We start from the raw sequence: 11,739 nt of genomic DNA, 5'->3' as shown, positions 1-11,739 counted from the left end.
TGTGTACCAAAAATTAAGACGAAAATGAAGAGGGATATAGACATCTGTCGTTTCAATACAAGTCATTTCAAGATAAACTACCGAAGCAAATCGCCGAGAATACATAAAAAGAGTTGAAAAATGAACGCATCATTGAACGCGTCTCTGGTTCATAAGCGTAATGAGCCGTTTCTAAATGTCGTTTTGGAACGTAGAGAAAATAACGTTTCAGCTTTTCATTTACAAATGATGTTTGTTGCGTGGAAAACATTTTTCGAAGGCCGTGGAAATTTAAGACGTGCGTCTCGGTTTTGCTCAGAGAGAGAAGGCTTATTGAATTCGGAATTTACTGCCTCACGAATTTTTCAAAATGCTATTTCTTTGGGATGAAATGCGAGGGAGAAATGGCAGACTTTTTGACAAGCATATAGTTAGTGAGTGGTCATTTACTTATGCGATATGAATGTTATAAGCACACACGCACACACACACACATACATATATATAATATATATAATATAATATATAATATATATATATATATATATATATATATGTGTGTGTGTGTGTGTGTGTGTGTGTGTGTGTGTATAAGCATATACATGGTGTGTGTGTGTGTGTGTAAAACGAAGGTCACATAACAGGTTAGACCAGACGGGAAGACAGTACCTAAATTAGAATGACAGAAGATTATCCTCTCAGAAACTTTACAATCACAGAATCCGTTTCACAAACCTTCAATATCAATGAGGCTGTACATAAACCACATCGACGAGCCATTTAGACGCAATATTTTGACAAATATCTTTGACGTAAGGAAGGTCGTGTCAGCAGACGCGACGGCGAGTACGTTTCATCATTATTTTTTCTTTTCTTCCCTCTCAAAATTGTTCATTTGGATGGTTGTGGGTGGAGTAGAGACCTGCGATTACCAAGAGCAATTGCCAGCAGTCGTAAATGGCGTGAAGTGTCGTAAAACTGGGAAAGGTTGTGGCTTCATTTTTCAGACTTTCTTTCTTGGTGTTTGTTTTACCTCATATTTTTCCCGGGTGGGAATTCCTGACTTTTTTGCTTTTGTCTTTCTTTGCGTAGAGATATCCTGAGCAGCAGTTTGGGTTTGATGAAATATTTAGTTTGTTTATGATATTTTTTTTATCATATCAGGTTCCCGCCTGACTATTCCGATTCCTTTTTTTACAGTTTTTGACAGTTATTTTCCTGATATTGTATATTCTATTTATTGCCGCAGATAATAAACACACACATATTCATATTCCTGTACGTTGAATAAAATATGAATTTAACAGTAATTAGAGTAGAACTTCAAGATTGCAGTCTGTAAAAAACCAGAAAACAGAAAAATGTAGAAGTTTTGTTTCTAATATAATGAAAGTGGATCGACTAATGCTTAAAAACATTTTTAATAAGCAGATGTAAACGAGCAGAAAACAGTAGAGAAGAATTAAGAGAGACTAAGTTTATTAATAACCAGTGCAGTGAATCGAGGACTGGGTAATTTACTGGTAATGTGGCTATTGGGAAGTGACAGAAGTGATGTGAAAATCGATAAGAAAGGACTGCTAATGTATGTGAATTATTTGAACTGGAAAATAAAAAATAATAATTTTGTTTTTAACGATTTCTGGCCCGACGAAAATTTCGCAGACGTTATACAAGTCAATGAAAGCTTTGAAACATTTCATGAAGATTAATCCATTTCTTAAATACTTCTGGAAATTGTGCTTTCTTTGGAGCGTAAAGGAGGGACGAGGGTTGTATGCGAGTTTTAAGCTTAGTTGGTTTCAATGTAATTCTAGAGTTTATTTTGTGCCTTGAAGGGAAGAGAAAGTAGAATGATGTGTGGGGTGTGTTTTGTTTTCTCAAGCAAGCTACTTGTCTTGCCTAGCGGTGGGACACTTGTGTAGAAAAGTATAGGAGGGATGGTAAAAGAACAGGGCAGAAGAAAAGAAAGCCCGGTAGATACATTTGCTTTGTTTTGTCCGCTCGAAACGCTTATTCTGTGGTCGCCAAATTTGATACTTTGGGTTGGGGGAAGTATGAACTTGAGGATGTTTAAACTTGTAGAACATATTGAAGGAGTGCTATAATTTTGATTACTTATATTTGAACCGTACAGCCTTTATTTTTGGCTTCACTTGAAGGCAGCAAAGGTTCGGTTTCATCGTGCGGAATGTATTTTCATTGATTCCTGGAACTGCTGCTTAAGGAAAAAATAATGAAAAAGTCTTTGCTGTAGACTTCATCAACGCGGTCTGCTTTGCCAAAATTTGCCAAAACCCCTCACCATTAACCAAACGAACTCGGCAAAAAAAGAAAAAGAAAAAAATCCTGGGGAAAAATAACCTATTGGCCTATTAAATTTGACGATTATCTCAGAAATTCTCGTTGAGGCGTCCGAATTCGGCGTTCTTGAGGTCATACAAAGTGGGCGCTTGGTCGCAGGGGAAGGCGAAGGCGGGGTGGTTGCAGGTCAGCGTCTCCTGGTCGAAGATGGTCTGGTTTCCGCAGACGAAGGAAAAGTGGGCTGTCTCGATGATCTGGGGAGAAAAGAGAAATGTCAGTGATAAACTGTTTGAAAGGCGGTCGTACGTTCATTTATGACTCAAAATGGGACATATGGAAATGAATTATCCATTATTTTACCTTCCTGTCATTTGTGTTAATACTACCAAAAAAGACGCCATAAAAATTCTAATACTCGATTAACTGATTGACTACCAAAGGTTTAGCTTTGGTAGTCATTAAGATAACAGGGGAAGAGTAATGATTATGATAAGTAATATCAAGGGCAATAATATGGAAAATTCAAAATTAGGCTCAGGTCCTTAAATTCCTCTTAAAATATTCATTGTTTATCTTATCAATAGTTTTATCAATGAAATCAGTGAAAACAAAGTAAAGTTAGTAACATTCAAGGGATGAAAAATCAAGAACTTAAGTACAACAATTCAGAAATCCTGACAAAAACTATTTATTGGAAATGACAAAATCTAGAAACAGCATGAAAAAAATGGTGAAATCGGATATTTATGTAAAAATGTATACAGGAACGGAGTTTTAATCATGCCAATTACACATATTTGCCAAAAGAGTGATAATTTTCCTTGCCCACTCGAACACAGTGCCAAGAAATTTCTTTCCATATTTCATCTCTGAGTCACGATCGGCCAATAGTAATGGCTTGAAGCAATTTTATAAACCTGTAATCGAAAAACATAATCGCTTCGGCGGTAAATCGACAGGAAGCTTCAAGTATTCAGATACTCGATGAAAGTAGAAGTGGAAAAGTCTCCGTTTGGAACCAGTACCAAGGTTCGGTGCAAAGGGAGTAATTTATTTCTGGCTATTACTTTTGTCTGCAGAATGATGCCGTTTTATTTCTTTTCTCGCCTAATCGCATCCGTTCCTAATAAACGAATTATAACCAGAAGGAAAGGCGAAAATCGGGGTAAGGTCGTAGCAACCCAACTGTCAAATTGGAGGACTTTGGGTCCAAATTTCTCGTAGAGAATGAGGCAGGAGATGAATAGCTCAATAGCATTTTTAGTTTTCATCAATCTACGTCATCATCGTTACAACTCCAACGAAATTGAAAGAGATAAGGAGCAACAACGGACATGTCAGCGAAGTTGTTTACGCTGAGGCCGCATGATTATACCAAACATGACCTTCGCGGAGGTGTGAAAGAATGATGTGGAGGTCGTCTCGGATGTTTGAGAAAAGAGAAAAGAATGTAGAATGTTGGCAGAGGAGCCGAGAAAGGAAGATGACGACGGTGGCGAGCGGCAATTGCGTTATGACATTGCCAGAATAGCGACCATGAAAGGCGAGTGAAAGGGATGTCTGAAATAGAATTTTTGTTATTTTTGTTATTTTAAATAAAGCTTCGGGTGACAGATAGTTGGCGGTCGGGAGGAGTTGGCCGGATGCCACAAGTGGTGAAATCGCAAAAAATGAATGTTTAAAGAATACGCATCCTGAGGAACACAAATATTCTCTTTACACGATTACAGTATTCGAAGGACGAATAGGCGCTTGGTCCGTCCTTTCTCTGTTTTTATCTTTTTTTATTTTGAGCGAAATGGTAAAATCCATGGCATTTTACTTTCATTTAATTGCATCGTTGTGGTGTGATTTGTTTAGTTATCATTATATAACGAGGATGTGATCAGATCCAGCGTGGCACTCTATTGCACAGCTGTTTCTTTGATAAATTCAAGATCTCTGAGCCATAAGTACTTAAAAACAACTTGATTACCAAGGTATAATAGTACACATCCATATGATGTTGCAGTAGAGAAAAAGCATGCAGTATTTAATACTGCCACGTAACTCATCTCGGAGGTTCGACCTCACTCAAATTTACGAACGACATATCTACTTTTCGATTACGAGTAGCAAAATGACGACGAATCGAGGACATAACTGACGTAAGGTATGTTAACCAGAAGAGCATTTTAGGAGCAAGAGCCCGTGCTGGCATACCGCCGGCTTAATCAAACAACAATGATGTTTAGATGGTTAAAAACTACTCTTTTCCGTTGCATAATGGATTTACAAGCTCTTGAAAAAGGTAGTGGAGAGATCATAAAAATTTATGCAAAGTCGTTGATCGTTTAAAGTTCCTTTATCTTTGTTTAGCTATTTTACTTTTCGCTGATATATTTGGTAGTTTATCCTCTGGCTTTGACATGACGCAAAAAATAAATAATTATCATGGAGAATGTGTTTGAAATGCATATAAATAAAGTATGCATGTATGCAGACACACACACACGTGTATCTATATATATATATATATATATATATATATATATATATATATATATATATACATATATATATATATATATATATATAATATATTATTATATATATATATATAGATAATTATATATTATATATATATATATATATATAAAATGAGTTTTATATAAATTTCAAACACATCCCTCGTAAGATCATTGTCTAAGGCATCGAAATCACCCGAACAATAATAATTGAAACTTCGCATCTTATCAAAACTATATATATATATATATATATATATATATATATATATATATATATATATATATATATATATATATAATATATATTTAGACATAGCAAAAAGGAACGTCTTTTCAGAATTTTATCTGAGGAACGTAGATTCAGAATATTTAGGCTACTACTTTCCTAATAAAGGATCTTCTTTTATAGAATAAAAAACTAACAATAAAGATAAAATCGTAATATAAACGAAGAGGAAGTTTTCACAAAGTTCAGTGAACGTTACGAATGCGTCTGAAGAGTTCAAAACGAATTGTGAAACGAGAAGGCGAAGATGACCCGAAGTAAATGTTTGAAAATAAAAAAAGGGACATTAAATTTTACGACCCTTCTGAAAGCAAGCTCCGTGACTTACCCAATGCCAAGCACAGCATGATTTCTTTTTTTAGGACGAAAAGGTCTTGGGAATCTTAAATAAATCAAATGACAGGGGGAATGACTCGTGAATTCATAAAGGGAAATCGTTAGTGATCTTGTATCTTCCTGCCAGTCGAGAGCTTTGCTTTATTTACCAAGGCAAAACAACCCGATGATAAGGTCGTCGTTTTACCTTTTCCCTAAGAAATAACATAACAAAATTCTCATGGCATTTTTTATGGTTTCACAATTCATGCGTCCGAGATTTAACGGCTCAGTGTATGAGGGAACTGATGGACCATTTTTCGATTTTTTTTTTAACCTTCAGTGATCTTTAGGGTAATGACATCAGGATTTATATTTTCTCCCAAAGCTTTCCACCTTTCATTATGCATGCATGACATCCCTCAAGCAAGCACGCAAAGCACGGAACTCCTCGCAAGTACTCTCCCCTAAAGGTTAACAATGAGTGAAGGTTTATTGCCATAGTGGCCCTTCCAAGTTTTATGTAAAGAAGACGGAATTGGGATTGAGTTTCACATAACACCAAACTAAATGAAATGTCCATGAATTCGATTGATTTCTTGAAATAACGACTTTAATTTACGATTATAATAGCTCTTCTGTACTTACAAAATTCGCGTTAATAAAAAGCAATTAAGAAAAAAATTATTTGTTACGTAGATGTAACACGATGAAAAATGAAGACGCTCCGAAGAAGGCACCGATGTTTACGAACAACCTTCAGAGGATCAATTAACGGGTTGGGAAGATGCGCTCGTCGGGGGAGCCATCACCCAGGTGAGTGGAGGCCATCACCTCTTCACCTCATATACTCATGCATCCCTATGAATAAAATGTGACGGTGCCTACAATTATAAATATAGTACGATGGAAACAAAGACCTCAATGATAAAGAATTAAACCAATTTTGCAGCGGAGTTGTGCGTTTTGTCTACATGGTCGTTACATAATGTTTTCACTGTATAAGAGAGCATTAGCTTACATGTTAAGTTCACACACATCACGCGCACAAACATATATATGCGTTTGTATGTATGTAGTGTGTGAGTGTATTGAGTGTATGCCATATGTATCCAGTACATATTCTCTCTCTCTCTCTCTCTCTCTCTCTCTCTCTCTCTCTCTCTCTCTCTCTTCTCCGTCAGCCGCAATCATCCATAATGGTAATCGGTTCACACACTTTAAATTGTCTCTCACCACATTTTACTGTCGCATCTTCGACCTTGACTTTTCCTACGACCTCGCACCGTTATCGTAGTTCCCCGGGGGATACTCTTCCCTTCCTTCTTCCCCTCCCCCTCCCCCCTTTCCGGAGGTGCTTCTCCTTCACCTTACCCTCGGGCTCCCATTTATATTATAGTTTGTGTGTTCCTGGTCCTATGTCCCTGACTTTATGGTGATTCTATCTTTTTTTACGGGGTTGGGAACGGGGTTTGAGGTGGGTAGTAGGGAGGGGGTTAGAGCTGACTTCACGGTACTGGGTGATTATCCTTTGGACTCGTTATGGTTGTTATTGATGCTGAATTGTTGACAGTTTTACAGATTCGAAACCAGATATTTCTAAAGATGATCAAAGATAATTTTTCAGATGAAAACAAAACTGAAAATTATTGTAGTAATGCAATTAAATAAAGCACGCCTTTCAATAATTATGGAAACAGAAGAAAATTTATCGTTACATTATAAGAGGGATATATAAAAAATATTTCTATAAAATCTCTCCAAATGCTCAACCTTCGAAGAAATAGAAGAAAGTCCAAATAGTACAACAACGTAAAGTAAAAGTCAGCCTGGTAGCCACATTAACATGCAGATGAGACTCTCATTGCGCAAGTTGACCTTTTGTTGCGCTTTTCCCGGAATAACGCGAAAGCGACGCTGTAAGTGAACGCACGGCCTCATCAAATGATTTTGATGGATGACTGCCCGAAGCCTTCCTCTTCTTAAAGATGTCGTTATGTGAATCTGTAGGCGTATGTGGTAGGCTTTCGAATCCATATTTTGCTTTTTTTTATTCGTTTTAAACGAGCGCCCTTCCATTGTGACCTACAGCTTAAAGACTGAGTTGGTTTCATGTTAGTTAGTTAGTTTTTTTTTAACTAGATTGTGATTAGACTGACCTCTTAATATCTTCAGCTGTCCAAGACGTACCTAGGTGCGACCCACCCGATCAAATTGGTTTGCAATTTACACGATCCTTCCGACAGCAAGGGGGTTAGTGCCGTCAGTGAACCTCATGCGATGCATTATAGGCACTACTTATTTTGTTATACCACCTCTCGTATTCGCTTTCTTCCGTCTTACTTTCCACCTCTCCTAACAATTGATTCACAGTGCAACTGCTTTGAGGATTTCCTCCTGTCACATCTTTCAATTTTTTTCTTATTTTACTGTCAGTTTCCGTTTCAGCACTGAATGACTTCGTAGGTCCCTGTGCTTGGCCTTTGAATTAAATATTCAATTCAATTCCAACAACAAGAGGGAATAGTCCCAAAGGATCAATTCAGTTCCCACAGCAAGAATAACTAGTTCCAAAGGAGATGAACTTGGATGAGCACTTCGCTCGGATTGGCTACAATTAACGTTACCTTACCCCTTGCGGATTTTTTTTCCTAACGTCGAAATTACTGTCTGCTCTTCTCTTTAATGATGGCTTAAGTCCATCTTCAGCCCTTGGAGACCCCTTCCGGTTTACTGACGATTTAGCGGCCTTCATGCTAACCAGATGTTCTCCGGAATACACATGAGACCTGCAGTGTCTTCATTTGCGAAGGGGAGGTGCAGTTATAGAAGAGAGAGAGAGAGAGAGAGAGAGAGAGAGAGAGAGAGAGAGAGAGAGAGAGAGTTAGGTTCTACTTTTAAGATCACTTTTATTGCAAGTGTAATATATAGCAGGAAGTATAAACAGTGAGATAGTTCATTAATTTCAGAGGGGAAAAAATTAGCAATATCCCAAAGCGCAAATGCAAAAATTAACTGTAAAATACGAAGCATAAATTAAGTGAGATTGACTAGAGAAGAGAAGAGAAGAGCGAGATCATATAATTTACGTTAGTGAGGGAAATACCTGAGAGACAAAAACCTTAACTGTGAGACTTCTGCCTTCCTTCTGATGTGCATTCCGTGTAATTATGTACTCAGTTGTGTGTAATTTTCCCGCGGCGACATTGAGCGCCTGTTCAAGTCGATTAGTCTAATTCCATTGCTGAGTTGTGACGTCTAATGAGGTTAAAAGTCTCTCTTGTGTGATCAGTTCTCACTCCATTTTCTCACTCTAGTTGAGTTCCTCGGAATTTTGGTGTACTTGTCTTTGTGGAGGAACTGTATATTATTTTCATGTATGAGAATTTTTGATAGTGTCTGTCTTTTTAATAATAGATTTTATTTGGATGGTAGGAAGAAAATAAAGAAATTGTGCAACAGTGGTATGAAAAATAAAATAAAATGATAAACGGCATTGTAGAGAGAGAGAGAGAGAGAGAGAGAGAGAGAGAGAGAGAGAGAGAGAGAGAGAGAGAGTGAGAGAGAGAGAGGAGTTTTTTGGTTTTACTTAAAACGACAGCAAGCGTTAGGGAAGTGAATGTGTGGTAAACAACTGCAATTTGCTATCTGAAGTATATTTATGGGCAGCTTCCAAAAAGAAAACTTTAGCAGTAATGGACAGATCAAGGAATACAAGTATGAAATGGCAGGATTGTCAGACAAAATGAAAATTGCAAAGTCTAAAGTACTGATCGAAACCTCAATCTATTATATCGTCGTATGAATTATTATATTCATGTTATTTTTCTGGTGGGAATAAATGACAATTTCCACAAAGGTCAAGATGATCAATTGCATCACATTTATTAATGAAAAAAATAAAGGGTGAAAATTAAATGCTTTATTGTTCTTCTCTGAAGGCCACTTATTGTTTCATCACTGTCAGGTGCAACGTGCAATCATCTGGTGCGAGGGTTGTAGGATACTTTTTTTTGCAAGCAATTTGAAATCTTACTTTGCAGTTAACCGATAATTGAGTCGCAACTTGTTATCCGATCAAAACCACGTTGTCATTTGATACGAGTCGAATTCATTACCCAGTCGACTAAAACTTAAATCGACCATAATTTCATAGGGAAGGTGCATTTTTTCAAAACTATAATGAAATTTGATGAGTGCAAATAACACGTCAACCGTGCAGAGATCAGCTGATTATAAACGTGGAGTGGAATCGTAAGTTGCAGTTCGCGTAAAAGGATTTTGGAACTAAGCTTATACAAAAATATGCATCCCTAATAGGATGGCGACATTTCAACTGAATTCTAACGAGAAGTAGAAATTGTTATTATCTGGGTTCAAGGTTCAGTGCATCACTTCATTAAAATGCGTTCTCTCACCTTCATCGCTAGTGTACACCTACGTACAATTTTCGTGGCAAATCCCTATCTATTACGGCTCCTTGGTTAATTGCTGAAGATGGCCAAAGAAACGTGACTGCAATGAATTACGAGAAGGTACTATGTATACTACGATGTCCACGAGGCGGTTATCTACGCAAAGTTGATTGCTGACTGACCCTAATTAATAGCTCTTCGACAGTGTGCATTTTTTTCTTTTTTCTTTTTTTAGACTGGTTGTTGTGGTCATGCACAGTAAAACTTCTGTTCTCAGACAATAATTATAGACCACCACGTAGTCGTACTTGAAAGTAATTTGTTCTGAAGAAGGTTTACATCTTGCTTATTGGCGATTTAACTTGCCCTGAAGGGATTGCCTACAGCTGGGCACGCTTCCACGGGATCTGATCGAAGGTTACTTCCGAAATTCCTTGCTGCAAATAAGTCAAGGTTTTTTATTTATTTATTTATTTATTTATTTATTTATTTATTTATTTATTTATTTATGTTACAAAGAAGCAGACCTGCTTGACTTTCTAAATAAAACTCAGTCTCTGCCGGAACTCTGCCGCGATAAGCCACTGATGTTTATTGATTTTATTCCTGTTACTAAGCCAATAATGCTTAGTTACTGATCCATTTCTGATACTAAGGAGCAGTTCTGCATGATTATCCAAATAAAGCTCATCTCTCGGCAAGAAAATGGTCATGAGATTGAATGATTCATTAACATGAAATGGCCCTTTGAAGCAAGTACGGTCATCGCAACCACGTAATGGGGCCATACAAAAGGTAACGAAAACCCAAACCCACCTCGCCAAAGATGGAGAAAGGTTGAAAAGGTGCTATATTTAAAATATACATAATCAAATGACAGACCGATTAAAACAACTTGCTCCCACGTTCATGTTTAAATGACCTGAGCCAAATATTGATTGCTGTATTCCTATTAACTATAATGTAGCGTTGCATATTAAATGCCCAAACCAGTGACAGAAATTAAGTTTTCTAGGAATCGTATGTGCTTCACTACTGCGATGAACCAATACACATTCGATTTTCCATAAATATGAAATGTTATTTTTGCTATTTGGTACAAAGATTGGCAGAAAGATGCTAAAGGATACCGAATAAAAGCGCACGTATAATGCCTCCTTAATTCTGTGAGGTAACAAATCAATGGTTGTAGTGACTGGTTTACAGTTAAGAAACTCTAAATGTCTGAAATGTTAGAATCAGATAGCCATGGAACTTCCGAGGAGTTATAGTTATCGAAGCTTGATCTGTACATCTTATTTATATTCTTATACATCGAAAATATCAGAGAGAGAGAGGGGGGAGGGGCAGGAATTACAACGTTACATTACTGTAAACATCGATGGTTTCGTTGGTATTGTAATGTGAGACCTAAAGGGTGTTCTACGTTTGTTTATTTGTACGTGAAAGTAGGTAAAAGGTGAAGGCAAACTTGCCTTTACCGAGTCACCAGCGATAAGAAAGAGATTGCATTCAGAGAAGCGTACACCCATCATTTTTCTCGCGGCAACTCACGAAACTAAATCAACCCTTGCCTTTGCTTTCTGTGCTCTATGCGAACGTTGAGAATAAGAGAGCTACCCATAATGTAACATTTTCTATGATTAATCTGAACAATCCCCTACTTACGTTTTCTGTAATTTTGTAATGGGTAACTATACGATAGTGTTGGTGGGTCCCTGAAATTTCATCCGTTCTTAGACCGAGTTGAAAGCCGTTAAATCAGGCTCATTAGACATTTGTTACTAGTCTTGAAATAACATTAAGATTTTTCATTGTTGAGTATTGTCTCACACTCCGTTCGAAAAACTAACACGGAAAGGGCGTAATGAAATTCATTTTGGTAAAGCTCAAGGTTAGATTCTACTAGCAATTAAGGAATTGCACGTTT

General features: G+C 37.1%; 1 protein-coding gene across 1 annotated transcript in view; it reads right to left on the bottom strand.

The window, feature by feature from the left end:
- Positions 1-838: 838 nt before the first annotated feature.
- LOC135201788 (U-scoloptoxin(01)-Cw1a-like) overlaps positions 839-11,739 on the bottom strand; it is a 15,493-nt gene continuing 4,592 nt past the window's right edge. The window contains exon 2 of the mRNA XM_064231044.1: positions 839-2,537. Coding sequence (XP_064087114.1) covers positions 2,373-2,537 — 165 coding nt within the window. The 3' untranslated portion in view covers positions 839-2,372. The remainder of the gene's footprint in view (positions 2,538-11,739) is intronic.

This window comes from Macrobrachium nipponense, chromosome 28 (assembly GCF_015104395.2).
Source record: "Macrobrachium nipponense isolate FS-2020 chromosome 28, ASM1510439v2, whole genome shotgun sequence".
Lineage (NCBI taxonomy): Eukaryota > Metazoa > Arthropoda > Malacostraca > Decapoda > Palaemonidae > Macrobrachium > Macrobrachium nipponense.
Note: the sequence above shows the minus strand (reverse complement) of the source record. Positions and strands in the feature narration are given on the sequence as shown.